At 43.7% G+C, this 16,047-nt stretch overlaps 1 protein-coding gene across 1 annotated transcript in view; it reads right to left on the bottom strand.

Moving 5' to 3' along the window:
- Positions 1 to 2,115: 2,115 nt before the first annotated feature.
- BEAN1 (brain expressed associated with NEDD4 1) overlaps positions 2,116 to 16,047 on the bottom strand; it is a 55,787-nt gene continuing 41,855 nt past the window's right edge. The window contains exons 4-7 of the mRNA XM_031062321.1: positions 16,036 to 16,042; positions 15,862 to 15,927; positions 13,311 to 13,452; positions 2,116 to 2,851 (exon numbers count right to left, since the gene is read on the bottom strand). Of these exons, the coding sequence (XP_030918181.1) occupies positions 2,620 to 2,851; positions 13,311 to 13,452; positions 15,862 to 15,927; positions 16,036 to 16,042 (447 nt within the window). The 3' untranslated portion in view covers positions 2,116 to 2,619. The remainder of the gene's footprint in view (positions 2,852 to 13,310; positions 13,453 to 15,861; positions 15,928 to 16,035; positions 16,043 to 16,047) is intronic.

Here is a 16,047-nt window from a genome sequence, read left to right as displayed (position 1 = left end):
AGAGCCAGCCCTGGGCAGGAGCAGCCGTGCAGGGGCTGCAGGCAGAGCCAGCCCTGGAAGCCAATCCCATTCTGCACAGAGCTCCCTGTGCTTCCCTCTCTGCCAGTGAACCTGACTGGGGCACTTCTGTGCATCTCTGCCACTTCTGAGCTGGGGAAGAGGGTTGTTTCTCTCATTGCATGGCGCTTTGCATACCACCAAACTGTTGAAATGAAAACTTTATGGAGAGGAGCAGTTCTCTCTGTTAAAAACACAAATGTGAAATAGAGCCTTACCTTCTAGCAGTGCCTGCCAGCAGTTCTGCAGTGCAAAATGGTGAATTTTTGTTCTTTTGGGTATAGTATACTGAGAATATTGAAAATCTTGCTGAACTGCAAAAGAATTGTCTCATTTTAGCAACATACATATTTACTGTCATCTACTTAGCAAAAAATGCATGCTTACCTTATATCTCATCATGTGCATATGACTCAGTAATGGTATAATTTATATAGCAGTAAGAACCATATAATTACTTCCCATCTAAGTATTAATTATAATTGTGTCAATCTTTGGAGTGTTGAATGATGATTACAGTTGAAAATTATTTAGTATTTACAGAATATCCAAGTGCAATTTTAATAATTTGGACGCTGCTTCCTTTTAAACACCATTATATATTTACTATACTCAGCTTTACATATCTTTAGTGGGGATAGAAAATGAAGTCCATTTTCTCTGTGTAAAAAGCTTTTTTTTTTTTTTTTGTATTTTAGTGAAAATGCCTCTAAGAAATTTCCTGGAGATGAGCCTGTGATAACTCTGCTCCCCTGCCACAGCTCCTTGGCTCCTGTCCCTGGTCCCAGATGGAGCCCAGGCTTGTGGGTGCCCCAGGGGCTGGCTGGAGCTCCATCCCTGCTGTTGATGTGCTGGCAGCCAGTTCTGCTCCCTGCCAGCACCCAGACTCACCCTGGGGTTTTCCATTAGACACAGAACTTAAAAATTACTTTAAAATGTAGAGTGCGTTTCCTGCAGTAACACATTTCAAAACAACACAGCAAAGAAATTTTCTAGGGGAAAGTCCCAAGGAAAGCACAGGGTTGAGCTCTCCTTCCTCTCCTGTGGGTTGTGTGTCCTAGGCCAGACACACAGAAGCTTTCAGATGAGGAACGGGACTATTTCAGATGAGGAATGGGATTATTTCAGACAAGGAATGGGACTATTTCAGACAAGGAATGGGACTATTTCAGATGAGGAACAGGACATTCCAGGCCGAAGTGAACAACAGGATCCCAGCTCTGTTTCGTTTCAGGCAATAGACAGAAAACTCCTTGGCCGCCTGCTGTTGGATGTCAGGACTGGCCCCTAGTGTGAATCTTGCAGCATTTTTTTTTTGCTGGGCCATACAAAGGAAGGGGGGAAGCAGATCCTCCTGTCCCACCCGTGGATCGTGCCCAGCCCGGGGTGAGCAGACCGAGGCTCGGGGGATGCGCTGTCCTTCAAACGCAGCCCCAGCCCCGGGAGCTGGGCCCAGCAGGTGCCTGGGGCTGGGCCAGGTGCCACACTCGGTCCCCTCTGGCCGGGCTGGTGCAGGGGAGGCGCTGGGGACAAGGCGCTGCTGTGCCCCGGCCCTGCTGTGCCCCGGCCCTGCTGTGCCTGAGCTGAGCTCCCACTGCCCTGGCACACCGCTGGGGACCCTCGGACTGCCAGCCCAGTGTCCTGGCCTCACTCTTGGGTTCCTTATCCTGGTCCCTTCTCTACAGCTGGGAACGCTCCGAGGCCCCTGAGGCTCTGTTACCGAGCCCAGCCCGGCGCCTCTGTTTGCACGGCGCTCACACAGCTCCCAGAGCTCACCCGGGCACACTCACAATCAGAGCGAAAAGAGCCGGGACTGTGCCTGGAAGTGCAGCCGTGTGCGGAGCCGGCCTGCAGCACCCCCTGGGATCGCTGTGCCTTCCCCTGGCTGCAGCGAGGCCGGGAAGGACGCGCAGCTCCCGCCCGGGAGCTGCATGGTACCGCCCGGGAGCTGCATGGTACTGATAAAAATCTACATGGTACTGATAAAAATCTACATGGTACTGATAAAACTCTTTTTTTTAGGCAGTGCTTTGCCTACTGAAACACACAGACAAAGAGTTATTTAAAAATGCTTTGTTGTCAATACACTGAATGAGCTGTACTAGTGACACTACAATGACAACAAAAGGCTCTTCTTTTTCCGTCTCTTCTAAAACATGCAAAGTATCATAAAATCAACAAGTAGGCTTGACTGGATAACATTTATCTTCCTAATTTATCTGGCTAATTTCAATGGGTTCTGCAATGCTTCAGAAAGGTCAGATGCACTGCTTGTCTCTGCTGCTCTTATGCTGTGTGATGCCATGGAACACTTTGAAGCACAAACAGGGAAATTTACATAAACTTGCAAAATTCACTGTAAAAAAAAATCCCGTTGGGATTCACAGGGATCCCACTGTATCCCTGTTTAAAGATATAAAATTGGTAAAACTTCCAGAGGTTTTTATTCTTCTGTTGGTCTGAGTTCTTCAGAAGAAGCGAAGGAAGAGCCGCTGTCACTGCGGCGCTGCGGGCCCGGTGGCCAGCGGAGGCGTTGGCTGTCCCTCTGGACACACGCTGTGCTCACACGCCGCTGTCCCGCACGGCGGAGCCGCCCCCGCAGCGGGAGATGACGGCCAGGGCCGAGCCGGGCTCCCGCAGCCTCCCTGCGGCACGGGCTGTCTCCTCCTCCTGCCTGCTACAGATGTTTCCAGGTATTTCATTTCTTTGGCAAGGGTCCGTCAGGGAATATGGGGGGGGATCATCTGTGGGAATATATATTTGTGTTGCTCCTGGCCCCACACATTCATCGTAGCTGAAAGAAAAAAAATAATTAATGAAATTCACGGAAAAAAATGCCACAGTACATTACTTCAGCATAACAGAGGCAAGTAAAGTGAGAAGAAAACGAGTGTCTGGTGTTTTGCTCCTCAGCCCACATCCTTGCTGACCCTGCCATGTCAGACACTCAAGAGTATAGCATTTAAAACCACTGAGAGACAATCCCAGAGGCGCAGTCTCCAGAAGTGCAGTGCAGCCAGGGCTCATTCCCGCTCTCACCTGCCTGCGAGAGGCAGGTCAGAAAAGCCCGGGCCAGAGGAGGTGGTGCTGCTGTTTCAGTTGTGAAATGAGGCACGGAGAGCTGGTGATGCAGTCTCTAGCAGACATCCCTGTGCTGCCCTGGCTGCAGTGTCTGGAGCTCAGCCAGCAGCCTGGGTGGGAGCTGAGCGCTGCCAGGGCTGAGCTGCATCACCTGCACACGCTGGGGCTGCTCACTCTGGGATGGGCTCAGTGCCCCTTGTGCTTCTCCCAAAGAGCAGGGACAGGGCAGGTGGATTGGGGCTTCCATGGGCTGCACCCAGGCTCTGTGGTTCTGTCTGTTCCCTCCTCACTCTGCTCTGTGCTCCCTGGCTACCGGCAAGAGCCCTAAAGAGTCACAACACCATGATCTTAAAAGCTAGACCTGCTTTGTGGCTGCTGTTTACCCATTCCAGCATCATTTTAACTCCAATCCTGAAGAAGGAAATGTCTTCTATAAAAAACAAAACAAAACAAAACAAAACAAAAACCACAAACAAAAAACCAACCAACCAACCAACCAAAACCACCCCCCCCAACAACCAAAAAACCCTTAAACCCTTTCTCTACTGAGTTAACCTGAAAAACATTTCTGCTGGAGCCAGACAAATTAAGAACCTATTTCCTCAGCCATACTAACTGCAGAGCAATTAAGATCTGGGATATTTCCTGAAAATTGGGATGCTGAGCATGTGTCTTCTCAGCAGACTGCAGGCCCACACTGTGCCCCTGTACCTGTGTTACTGCCAGGCTAAATCAAGCTCCAAACCCCAGTCTGGGTCATGGAAATGATTCTTGGGGAAGGGAGGGGTAAGAAAGTGAAAGCAGAGTGCTACATAACTAAACTCAAATATCCATGGGTGTTTTTATTTTTACCTCCATTTCATCTTACTTTTATATTTATCTGGACAATGGCTCTAAATTCAGACTAGAAAATTTCAATTTCCCCATCAGAAAATAATATTTAAGAACCCAAGTCTGTTCTGAAAACCCTGAATAGGGCTGCTAGATATTTCAGAGAAGTCCCAGCATTTTAGGAAGTAGAATTGTGGTTTTTTTCCAGTATGTAGAAAAGATGCCACTCCAGCCTCTTCTGAACACACCAAAGCTTTCAAACATACATGGTAGTCTTTGAAAAGTTCTTAGACCTCGATCAGAGATTGAGGACCTGATGTCCTCCACTCTCCTTGAGCTCCATGAGGGTAAAGAAACAGCCACTTCTTGCAGATTCCTATGAGCTGCATCTTTACTTCATTTACATTTTGCTGACCCAAAGCTGGGTGAATTTATTTAAAATCTCTCCTCAGGTTTTGACTGATTTAATCAGGCTAACAGAGAGCCCTTACTGGGCCTGTTAGCACAGGGGAAAAGTTTCCATTCAGAAAAGCCCACAGCAATGGGAGTTTCAAGGGGGAAAATTTGGAATCCTTCTGCCAAGGAACAAAAGGGAAGAAGCTTCTCTGTCTCCTGCTTCTGGGAAATCTGTCACTGACCTAAAGGAGAAATGGGCACAGTGGGAACTGTTTCTTGCTGCTGTCACCTGATCATCTGCAAATGATTCCTCTGCCTTGGGTTTAATTTAATGCCTTTCCTGGACCACAGCTCAGCTTTGTAGAACTGAACTGCTGGCTGGGATAAACAGGGAAAGGATCCCTTAGGAAGGGGACCTTGAAGGGTCAAATAAATGGTGGGAGTTATGGTATTAAGGAGTTGGCATTTTAATGTTTAGTTCCAAAAATCAATGTATTTGTGTTGGGGCATATTGTCCTTCATACATATGATGGATAAAAAGAATTATCTTTTTTTCTCCAAAAGCAAATAATGTTCTTTCGCCTCATTTTTGGCAATTAAGATCACATTTAAAAAAGTGAGTCAGGTAGTAAAAACACATGCCAGACTTTCAATTAAACAGCTTTTTGGCAGCTTCACAGCTGTGCCTACAGATTGTTGTGGCCATGGAGAGAATTACAAATAATTCAAATAGTTGTGGGTTTTGGTTTTTTTAAATAACTTTTTGTATTTCATTATCAGTTTATGATCTTGATGCTCATTTCCTGTGTTCTTTTCTATGCATGGGATCTTTGCTTGTAGAGCTGACATTGCAAACAGCTCCTGCTCTGCTTCTGCAGATAAGGTTCCTAGCACTCTCTGGTGAGGGCAGAGTGGAATGAATTAAGGTCATAAAAGAGACTTCAACTTTGTATATTTTTCTTTGTTTCTAAGTGTTTTGTGGGTTTTTAAATTTTTTTTTGTTGTTGTTTTTGTTTGGGGTTTTTGTTTTTCTTTGTTTGCTTGTTTTGTAGTGTGATTCCCCCCCTCTGTTTAACAGCTTTAGTACTTTGGTTGTGCTTTCTGACTGCTGTTATAGAGGCATTTCTGTAGCATAAATAATGCATTATCAACTCTACAAGCATGAATTCTATTTTACAGTCTCTCTTTCAAGGAGACTTTAATATGTAAACTTATATGACTTTACAAGATCTTTTTCATTACAGAATTTAAGCAAGTATTATAAGAAATAATACTGAGTTGGACATGCATCCACTGTATGGTGGTGGTTGGAAAACCATTCCTCAAAAGATCTGAAGGATTACTAAGAAAAAATTTCAATAGCCATAATTTCTTTCAGGTGATTAGCAAGTATTGACATGAGTGATGCTGGACTAAAACCTTACTGTCATCATTTTAAAATAAAGCCAGACCTTGATCCCCAGTCTGGAGTAAAAAGGCAAAAATATTTGTGGGTGGTGGCAGGGGGGAGGTTGGGAGGTTTGTTCTGTTTTGGTTTTTTGTTTTGTATTTAATGTGTGAGTTTTTTCTGGGCCAGATTTCTCCTGGTTTGGCTGCCTCAGTCAGAAGCTCCCAGTTTAGCTGGGGGCACCAGGAACACCGGGGAAGTGGAAATGGGGGAGACAGAGGAAGGGGGGAGGTCTGAGACTGCAGCTCACAAATCATCAGATTGCAACCTCAGGAACAGCTAAGGGAGTGATACCCACAAAGGGGCGTGTAATGCATGTGTGTACATACATGTGTGTGTGTGTAGGTATATTTATATATATATTTGCATATATATGTTTTGCAACTGAAAATGCAGGACCCTGAAGTGGAAAAACAAAAATACTTGTTCATCTTTTACAAAACCCACCACAATAGTTATATTTTATCTGACAGATTCACTTCTGTGAAGATCCTGGACATGTAAAAAGTAGCTCAGGCTTGCAGTTCACTACAGCAGTCACAGGAAAATCCTTTTAGACAGGAAAGCAAATGCTTTTGGAAGGTGTTGTGTTACCATAACATAAATAATGGAGCACAGGGACTCATTACACTCTATCTTGTGGATACCAGCACTGAAAAAATCCTTGGCAGCAGTACTTGTAGTGAATCCACTTTAATCCACTGCTTTGTAAAACTTGTATTGTCTGGAGGTGCAGTATCAGCAGGAGTGATGAGAAGGAAGGGGTTACTGACCTTGAAATGTGCTGCTGTCTGCATGGGTTTGGGCCTTGTTTTTGTTACAATTCCTGCACTGCTGTGTTTAGACACACTACTGAGTTTTTTAAGGGATAATTTCCCTGGGAAAAGCAAAGGAGGCTGATGTCTGTGAGCATCCTACTGCAGGTAAATGGGATCTGCAGGGAGGGGAATCGTGCTCAAAAATGGCAGCAGCTCTCCAGGATGACCTTTCTGACTCAGAGTGTAGCAGGAGGGACAAGAATTTTGGGAATTTGTTGAGTCTTGTTGCAGTAAGTATTAGGATGGGTTTATTGCCAGGGAAACCCCAAAGAGCTTCTTTAACTGGCTGTCATTCATAAATTAGGAGCCCCTCTCTGGGGCAGGAAGAAAGTTCTGCTGACAGAACTTTTTAAGATGCAAACAACAAAAAGTGAGAAAAGGCAGAGCTGGGAATGAAGAATTTGTTGTGCTGTAGATTTCTCGTGGTTCACTTTGTTCTTTTGTTGTCTGTTCTAACTTTGCTAAAATTGCTCCTGTTGCACTGTTTCCATTTTGTGTTCTTTTGAAAATGGCAAACAGAGCCCCTGGATCTGGAACTTCTGTGTGCTGGCAGGCTGTAGCTGTGATGAAATGGCACAAAGGATGTTTCCATGATGATGTTACCTAACACAAAAGCTGAAATCAGAACAATTGTGCTGTAACTCTCTGCAAGAAGGTTCAGATGAAAGAAATAATGATGAGTTTGATGCCCATGTAGGCAGCTGAGCTGATGATGCTGAACTCTGCCTTCTGTGATGGCACAATGTGCTCCCAGCCAGGGTGGCAGGAGAGCAGCCTGTAAATCTGTCCCTGTGTCCTTTGAGGTGTGTTTTCCTAGAATACATATTTTCTTTGGTGATTTATAATTACCATGGGGAAATATATCAGTTTTGACAGAACTGCTTCTCTAATGACATTGTCATGAACTGGGATATTTTCCTAGGTTTATTTTTGATACTGACACTTCCCATTTGAGATTCTAATTTTATGCATATTTATTCACATATTTATTTAAATGTTTTTAAATAGTAAAAAGTGTAACCCAAGGTATTGTTCAAGTAAACATCTAGGGCCTAATAATTTAACTACTGAAGAGACAGGAAAGGTGGAATTTAGGTTTTTTCTGTCCTTAGTTATTTCTGGAATTTCCAATTCCTCAGAGCTACAATAGGACTGTTTGTGTTAATGAGCACTAAAAGGCTGCATCTCTGTTCTGCACTCTGGTCAAGATAATCTTGAGGAAGTTATGACTTTGATGGATAAATATTCCAGAGGAAAAATGAAATTAAGTGTAAACTGTTTTCATGAAAACATATATCAGATAACATTTGGAACCAATATAGTGCAGTTTCATCATAATTGTGCAGCTTTAAACATTTGAAATAAATGTTTTAAATGAAACAAGTCATTCTAAGATGAAGATTTCATATGATACAATTCAGCCTGGCATTAATTTTATACACAGTAAGAACTACTTGGCCATCAGCAGTGTTTGGTCTCTGGATTTCTGTAACCATTGCATGGTAAAGGATGCTGGGCACTGATTGAGTAACAAGAATCAGTTAAATAAAAATTTGTAGCTTCCCAAGCCATGGAGTTAATCCACAAACAGGATTCTGAACACCACCACCAATTCTTGAATGTCAGCAGAACCTGCTGATGTTTGGGGAAGTTTTTCATTTGAAAAGTTTTAGGATCATATTCCAAGAAAAGGCTTTGCTGTAATTATTCCAGGAATGAATTCTGAGCAGGTGAAGGAAATACTGGCTGCAATATGCAACTGGGAAATCAGAGAAAAATACTCTTTGTTTTTAAAGTACACTCATCAAATATCTGGCAGCTTTAAGTTGTGGTTGCTCTGCGGGGCACTGTAGATTTCTGGTTAGAAATCCTTGGTGCTTCCCTTCATCAGGTGTTGCTGCTTTCACTGCTGCAGGGTGGTTTCTATGCAGCAATAATTTGCACCTGCAGAGTGGAACTGGGGCAGGTGTAAAGAGAGGTTGGTCAGAAGGTGCCCACAGATATTTTTGATGACAGAAAGCAAAGGGAATTTTGTGCCCCAGCCTCCCAACACACAGGCTGAGGTGTGAGAGCATTTTTGACTACAAAGACAAGAAAAAAGAGAAAGGTGTGAATAATTAAGAGGAATGGAAATGCCACAGAAAGAAATGCTCATAAATTGGCTGTAAACAAAGTTAAGCTTGAGATAAGAAGTTTGCCAAAATAATTAGGAATTTACTTGTTTCTATCCCTGATACTGATGAGGAATAGCACTGGGATGTGAAGGGAGGGGCTTTAGAGTGTTTGGAATTTGAAGTTAAAGGAATTGAGAGTTTTAGCTCATGTCATGATACCTACTGGAATTATAAACCTGTCATTTTCCCAGTGGCATTTTTTACCTTACTAACTGAAAATCTCAGTGGGGGTATTGAAGTAAGGGCTGAACTTAACCCCAAAAGTCCATCTCATGCTTTGCCAGCTGTCACTGTAATGTGGCAAAAGCTCCTCACCTGGTTTGCTCTCAGGAAAACAGCCTTGGCAAAGGAATACAGCACAATATAGCAAGATTTAATGTCAGCTCCCTGCAAGCCTAATTCTGCCTTTCAAGAAAATCCAGGAGGCTGGCTTGGCTAACTTGCATCCTCAGAAGTGGGGGATGGAAAAGAATGTCCTACAAAAGAAAGTCCCTTAAGTAGCCTTTTAATTTAAAGGGAAATTAGTGTCTGACTTTAAGACAGGAGCATTTCCTTTTGCCATTTTAAAGTAATTTTTAAATTGATTTGCCCATTTAAACAATGCAGGCTGAACATGGTTATTGAGAATACTGGGATTTATCAAGCCTAAATAAGAGAATTTTCTCTAGAACAGATCCTATGTAGATTAGGCAGGGTAACCAGCTGAGGAAGAGTGAGCCCACAAGCAAACCCTCAAACAATGTGATTTAATATGAATGCTGGGATAGAGGGGGCTGAGTGGTTTTTACTTCATATGCCCTGTGGGGAACACTCAGTGTGAAGTCTGGAGAGGACTTCTGTGGCTTCCATTGGAACCATTCCTGAAGGTGAATCCCTGCATCTCCTGAGCAGTCATTCCTCAGGGATGCTCTGTGTCAGACACCCATGAGTCTCAGATGCAAAAGGCAATCACCTTGGTTGCCTAAAGCTCTGTACATACCATTAATATCCAATCACTAAGGAGTGAAAAAGCACTTATGCAGTGGGATGAGATACATTTTCCCTGGCCACAAGATGAGAAGTTGATAAAATTCCTTTCCTGCTGTGAAATCTCCTCATTGCTTGGATTTTCTCCTAAAGAAATTGTAATTGTTTTTCATTTGCTTGGACTTTGGTTGGTACTGTAATTCAATCCACTTCAAACATGTGAACTCAACTTATTTTCAACCAGCTTTCTTACTACATCTTTGTAAGAAGATAACTAGCAATGCTCACTAGAAGTGTGTGTTACAAAGAACTCAGCACAGAGAACATGAGCTCATGACTTCTGTCTATAAAGGTTTCATGCCCACAGTGCCAACAGTGTGGTTTTACTCCCACCAGCACAGTGACTGTTGAACAAAATGGCAGATATTGCCATTTCCAGTGTTTCTTTCCAAGCCATATTGACCATGATGACAGTGCTTGTCTTCTGTCCTGGCTGGATGTGTTGTTTGCTCACTTGGAGGGATTACAGTTCTGTGGTTTAGAATTGTTGGGAGATCACTTGGATCATCTTTCTCACACTGAGTTTTTTAGAAACAAAGACTTTGCCATGTCTGGTGACACAGACTATGAAACATTGACTTCCAGCCCTGCTGCCAGTATCTGTACATATCAGAAATATTCTCTGAAAAACAAACCTCTCATATTCTGAAACAGTTTGGTTCATACTCCCTGTATTTGGTTTTTCTATTTCCCATCTACACCTCTTGTAAAATCAATGTGACAGATGCTAGCACAGATCTGAGATTCATTAAAAAGCCATTAACTGTCCTAAAGGGATGTTTATAGATAGCAGCACTGTATATTTTGGGCTGTCAAAACAAATTGACCAAATGGCTTCTCTGTAACCACCCTGCAACTGCAGCAGGCTAATGACAGAATTCCATGCCTGGCATCCCTCTAAATCTAATGCAAGGAAGGGGTTAGTGGAAGTGTCTGTGGAGATAATCAGATTGAGTCACAAATGAAACTTGTGATTCAGAGATTAGAGCAAATACTAATATCCCAAGGCATTTTTCATAGATTAATTTACCAATAACATCTTTCTATAAATAGTGTTTTGTAGAAACAGTTCTTGGACTTGCAGCTGGAGAGTTGGGAGTGGGCAGGCCTGAACAGGGAGATCTCCCTCAGCCACAGACATGGGGACTGACTCTGTGTTTCATCAGCCTTCCCCTTAAATCCCTTTTCCATTCATTTTGTGGTTTAAAGCTCAGCTATAAAATCTAACTAACCACCCCTTGGCCCGAGAGAGTGTTGTGCTTTCTGCTGAAACCACTGCAGTGTGTGGTCTGGTGAGGAGCTGCACATTCCTGGCTGGGGGCTGCAATGCAGGTGGCCTTGCAGCACCAGGTGGATAAAAGGAAATTATCCTGGCAGCACCCACTGCTTTTCACTCACTGAACTCTCTCACTTCAAAGATTTTTTAAGAGTTATTTACCAGTGCAGTTGCTTTCATTGCTGCTCTTCATTTCTGTTCTGCTGATGCCACAGCTGCATCATTAGCTTTTGGCCATGCTAGTTTAGCTTTAAATTACATCTGGCCCTCCAGGAATTAGGAGGAGGAATTACATTCATTTAGGCAGTGCTATGTTTCAGTAAACCTACTCTTCAAAATATTATCATATGCAATGAGATTGATCCCAGGGAGTTAATATTTTAAATGCACAAGGTCAGGCATGTCTGACAGTGAGCTTTCAAATAATTTCCATGCTCTACTAATTAAAAACAGACACTGCAGTGTTATGCCATGCAGGAGAATATAAAGGGAGATGTACAGGAGTTTTTCAGGCTTTCCATAATGCAGTAACTCAGACAGTGCCTCTCCCCCAGTGCTTTTCTGAACAGTTACAATGGTCTGGAGAATGCTTTAACAGCAAGTTTGAAAGTCTCCATGTAGCTTTGCTTTCAGCCATCTTCTTCCCCTGAAGTTGCCCAAATTGTGTTGCTAAGATATAAAATTTACCAAGATTTTGATGATTTGCCAAACCTACTTTTTCTGAAGTATTTAACTGCAGTGGCAGTGAGAAAGCAGCCAAAGCATTCACAATAATCTTTGCCTTGGACCTGTGATGCAGGGCTGTAACTGCTGGCATGAGCAGTGGTTTCCAGGGTGGGCAGAGTGGAACCTCAGCCCAGCAGGGAACCTGAGGAGGCAGTGGCAGGACACCTTTATGTGTCCCAGAATGTTCTGAGAACAGGTAGGACACAAGATAATTAACCCTTGCTAGGCTTGTCACAGAGCCACTGCAGAATTTACTGCAAACTGTGGATAATCTGTGCTGTCCTGTGTCACTCATATCTCCTTCAAACACAACTCCACAGAAATGGAAAAACCTTCTCTGTGTCTGTTTCCAACTGGAAATGGAAGCATCCTTTGGTACAATCTTTGATGATCTCCCTGCTAAAGAACTATATTGTCAGTTTGTTCTCAGGAATCTGGCCAGCTGCCCACTCAGAGTGTTGCCTGGGTGTCAGCTGGCTGCCTTTTATTAGGAAAGATTCGTGGGTGTGGGCCCAAAATCCAGTCTAAATTCCTAAGTGGGTTTATATGAAGTTCTACACATTTAGATGCCAGGCTCAGAGTAATTTTTCGCATGTGAGCTTTCTGGTAAAATATTTACACAACCCCTAAAAGCCCATTAGTTATATAGAATGAGCTGGTAATACATAACTGCTGCTTGTAGAACATGCATGGAATAAACAAAGCAAAGATCCATGTCTGGTGTGCTCATAGTGCTGAGCTGCTCTATATCACAGGCAGAAAAGGGCTGGTCTTATAGTGCTTTAACTCAAAAAGAGTCTGCTTAAAAGGAAGGGAAAAAAAAAGAAAAAGAAAGGGGAGCATGGTTGTCCAACCTGTGTTTGCTTTTTGTAACACACAGCACTACAGAAAGCTTGAAGTGATGTCCTGCTTAAAATGGTTTCTGTTGGTTCATTGGAGGGAGTGACTGAATTCCTTCATTTCTGGACCTCAGGGGGCCTGAGGCACATAAAGGAGATGCCCATGGCCCAAACTGCAGCTCCTGTGGCTCATGAGTGAGCCTGGACCTGGGAATGTGGGCACACAATTTAAGAGCTGCTTTATAATTTCTGGATTTTTGTTTTTCTGTTTCCTCTGATCTGAACATTCTCAAGGTCAGTAATAAATGTAACATGGAAGTTCTTGGAAAAAGTATGTATTTTTGACTTTGAAACTTTGACTTGTAAATGCATTTCTTTCAAAGAAAGATGATTTTAAGTGATTCTACTTGTGTGTTTCATTAGTATAGCATCACTATGATAAATTTTAATGTGAATAACACTGAATGAGAATTCCTGTCTATCTTTATTTAGTAAAAATGTCTTCTGCTAAGGAAAACTTGAACTTACACTCAAGCTAAACAAGGTCTGTCTGTATTCAGAATTTGTGTGAGCTGAATTTTTGCAGTGGGCTTTGCCAGTGCAGGACTGTAACCCTGAGAATGTCAGGCAAGTGCTTACCATGGAGGTGGATCAGGATACATGATGTTCACCTGAGAAAGTATGTCCAGGTAGGAGTCAAAATCACAGCCTGGAGGGAGCTCCTCACTGCAGGTGGATCTCAGCTCTGCAGAGGAGCCGCCGTGGGAGAAACCATCTGGAGCTGCAAAACAAGAATTTACATTGGCTGCTTTCCCCTCCGTGCTGGATGCTCTGTCACTCCTTTATAACACTGCCACAAATCAGAAAAACCCTTTCTGAGGCACAGAAGTTGTGGGTATTTGGGAACAATCAGTTTTCATGGGATGTTCTGATTTCTTTAGGAGTAAATGAAGCCCATCTGTAGGTGAACTGGGGTGTTTCAGGCTCTGGCACAGGCACTGTGCCTTCACTGCTGCCCTGCAATGCAGATGGAAGTTCCAAAGCTTTCTTGGGCCTCAAAGGCTGAAAAGGAGCCTGGGTTCTCCCATGTGCAGCTTCAGCTGTTTGTGGGGTGACTGAAATTCCAGCAGTGCATCCATGGGAAGTTTGTCCATTCTGGGAGGGTGCAACAGGAGGGGCAGGGGTTTGATTGCTGAGAAAATGCTGCTCTCAATAAACACTGACAAAAATGGGGAAAGCTGGAAAATAGCACACAAAAATCATCCTGCTGCCTGCTCCAGGGATTTCTTAATGCTTCCATGCAAGAGCTTCCCAAATATTAAGAGTTTAGTGCTATTTTCTGTGTTAGAGGCTAATTAGTGTGTGTGTCCATGTAATGTAGTGTGGTACAATTTAGTTTAGGATTATTCTTTTGAATATCTCCTCAACTCCAGCATTGTTATATCTAACAAGGAGTTTGGAGATTTTCCTTTCTGCTTTTTGCCTGGCTCTAGGCTTTTTCAAGGAGTTGAAGCTATCAGAGTAGTAGATTTAAACACAGTGATTAAAGCTTATTGGTCAGTATTTTATATGCCAAAATATTGGGTCAAACAGTAACTCCAGTTTGGGTTTAACTATTTAATCCTCAATGTAGCTGCTGAAAATTAGGAAAATTGATATTACTGTAATAGCAGACATTAGTTTTCTGGATTTTGTTTTTATTTTCCCTCTGTAGGTTGCCATGGGAGTTTGCATTTCATTTCTTTTTACTCTAAATTTGATTCCTAAAATATAGACATTATATATTTGATTCCCAAGATATAGACTTATCTGGATAAATATTTCTGGAAAAGCCAAAAAGAAATTATTCCTTGCTCCAAGGGGACAAACTGATCCTAGGAGATTTGTTTACTTTACACATAAAAATTCCTGGTCCAAATAACTAAATGAAGTTCAATTGACTTCAATGGATACTTAATTTACCTCAGTGAAAACAACATTTAAGCCAATGCATTTTTATGTGTTTCACTACTATTGGCTTTTCTATATAAATAAAAAACCCTTCAGTGATATGCACAGAACTGCACCCATAACAACCTGCAGGTGGAGGAGCCTGCTCACAGGGGACACGGTTGTTGATGCTCCACCATTTATCATTGGAATTTTTACTGTCTGAAGAATTACAGAGTAACTTTTAAAACTGTTTTTTTTTTTCCTCAAATAGAAATAATCTTCTCTCATTTCTTTGACAAAGTGGCTTCTTGTCAGCAAAGCCCAAAAGGGCTGAAAACACTACTCAAAAATTAATTCCTTGATATTCCCAAATTATCTTTCAGGTTTTTTGGTTATGTGTTGGTTTTGTTTTATGGGTTTTATTTTGGTTAGGAGGTAGGAATTGGCACATTTGAGTCTCTAACGATGATGGCTGTGGTGACACTGATGTCACCAATGACACTGTTAATGATGGTGACAGTTTAATGACATTTGGGTGCCCTGTTGTTCTGTTTCCAGGCAGATATTCACTTTTGCACTCAGACAAACTGCATTTGCCAAGTGATTGTTGTAGGCTGGTGCACTTGGCTGAAATGAGAACAGCTTAGCCTTTCCGAGAAATAGAAATTCCAGCAAATGCTGCACCAAGGCTATAGGGGGATGTGAAAATACAACAGAGAATAAATCTTATCCCACACCGAGGGAAACGAGCTCTTCAGGAGGCGCTGGCAGCACTGGCTGGTTCTGTTAACCGTGACCTGAGTGGGAGCCCAGCACAGAGCTGCGTTACCCTGCCAGGCTGCCGTGACCGATCCCGTTATTGGATGCCATTCCCAGCCCCGCCCGTTCCCGGCCAGGCTCTCCCGGGCTCCCTTACCGCTGATGCCGTTATTGGATGCCATTCCCAGCCCCGCCCGTTCCCGGCCAGGCTCTCCCGGGCTCCCTTACCGCTGATGCCGTTATTGGATGCCATTCCCAGCCCCGCCCGTTCCCGGCCAGGCTCTCCCGGGCTCCCTTACCGCTGATCCCGTTATTGGATGCCATTGTTCCCGGCCAGGCTCTCCCGGGCTCCCTTACCGCTGATGCCGTTATTGGATGCCATTCCCAGCCCCGCCCGTTCCCGGCCAGGCTCTCCCGGGCTCCCTTACCGCTGATGCCGTTATTGGATGCCATTCCCAGCCCCGCCCGTTCCCGGCCAGGCTCTCCCGGGCTCCCTTACCGCTGATCCCGTTATTGGATGCCATTCCCAGCCCTGCCCGTTCCCGGCCAGGCTCTCCCGGGCTCCCTTACCGCTGATCCCGTTATTGGATGCCATTCCCAGCCCTGCCCGTTCCCGGTCAGGCTCTCCCGGGCTCCCTTACCGCTGATGCCGTTATTGGGTGCCATTTCCCGCCCTGCCCCTTTC

This window comes from Geospiza fortis, unplaced genomic scaffold (assembly GCF_000277835.1).
Source record: "Geospiza fortis unplaced genomic scaffold, GeoFor_1.0 scaffold18, whole genome shotgun sequence".
Classification (NCBI taxonomy): Eukaryota; Metazoa; Chordata; class Aves; order Passeriformes; family Thraupidae; genus Geospiza; species Geospiza fortis.
The sequence above is the reverse complement of the archived record's forward strand: the minus strand, read 5'-3'. Positions and strand labels throughout refer to the sequence as shown.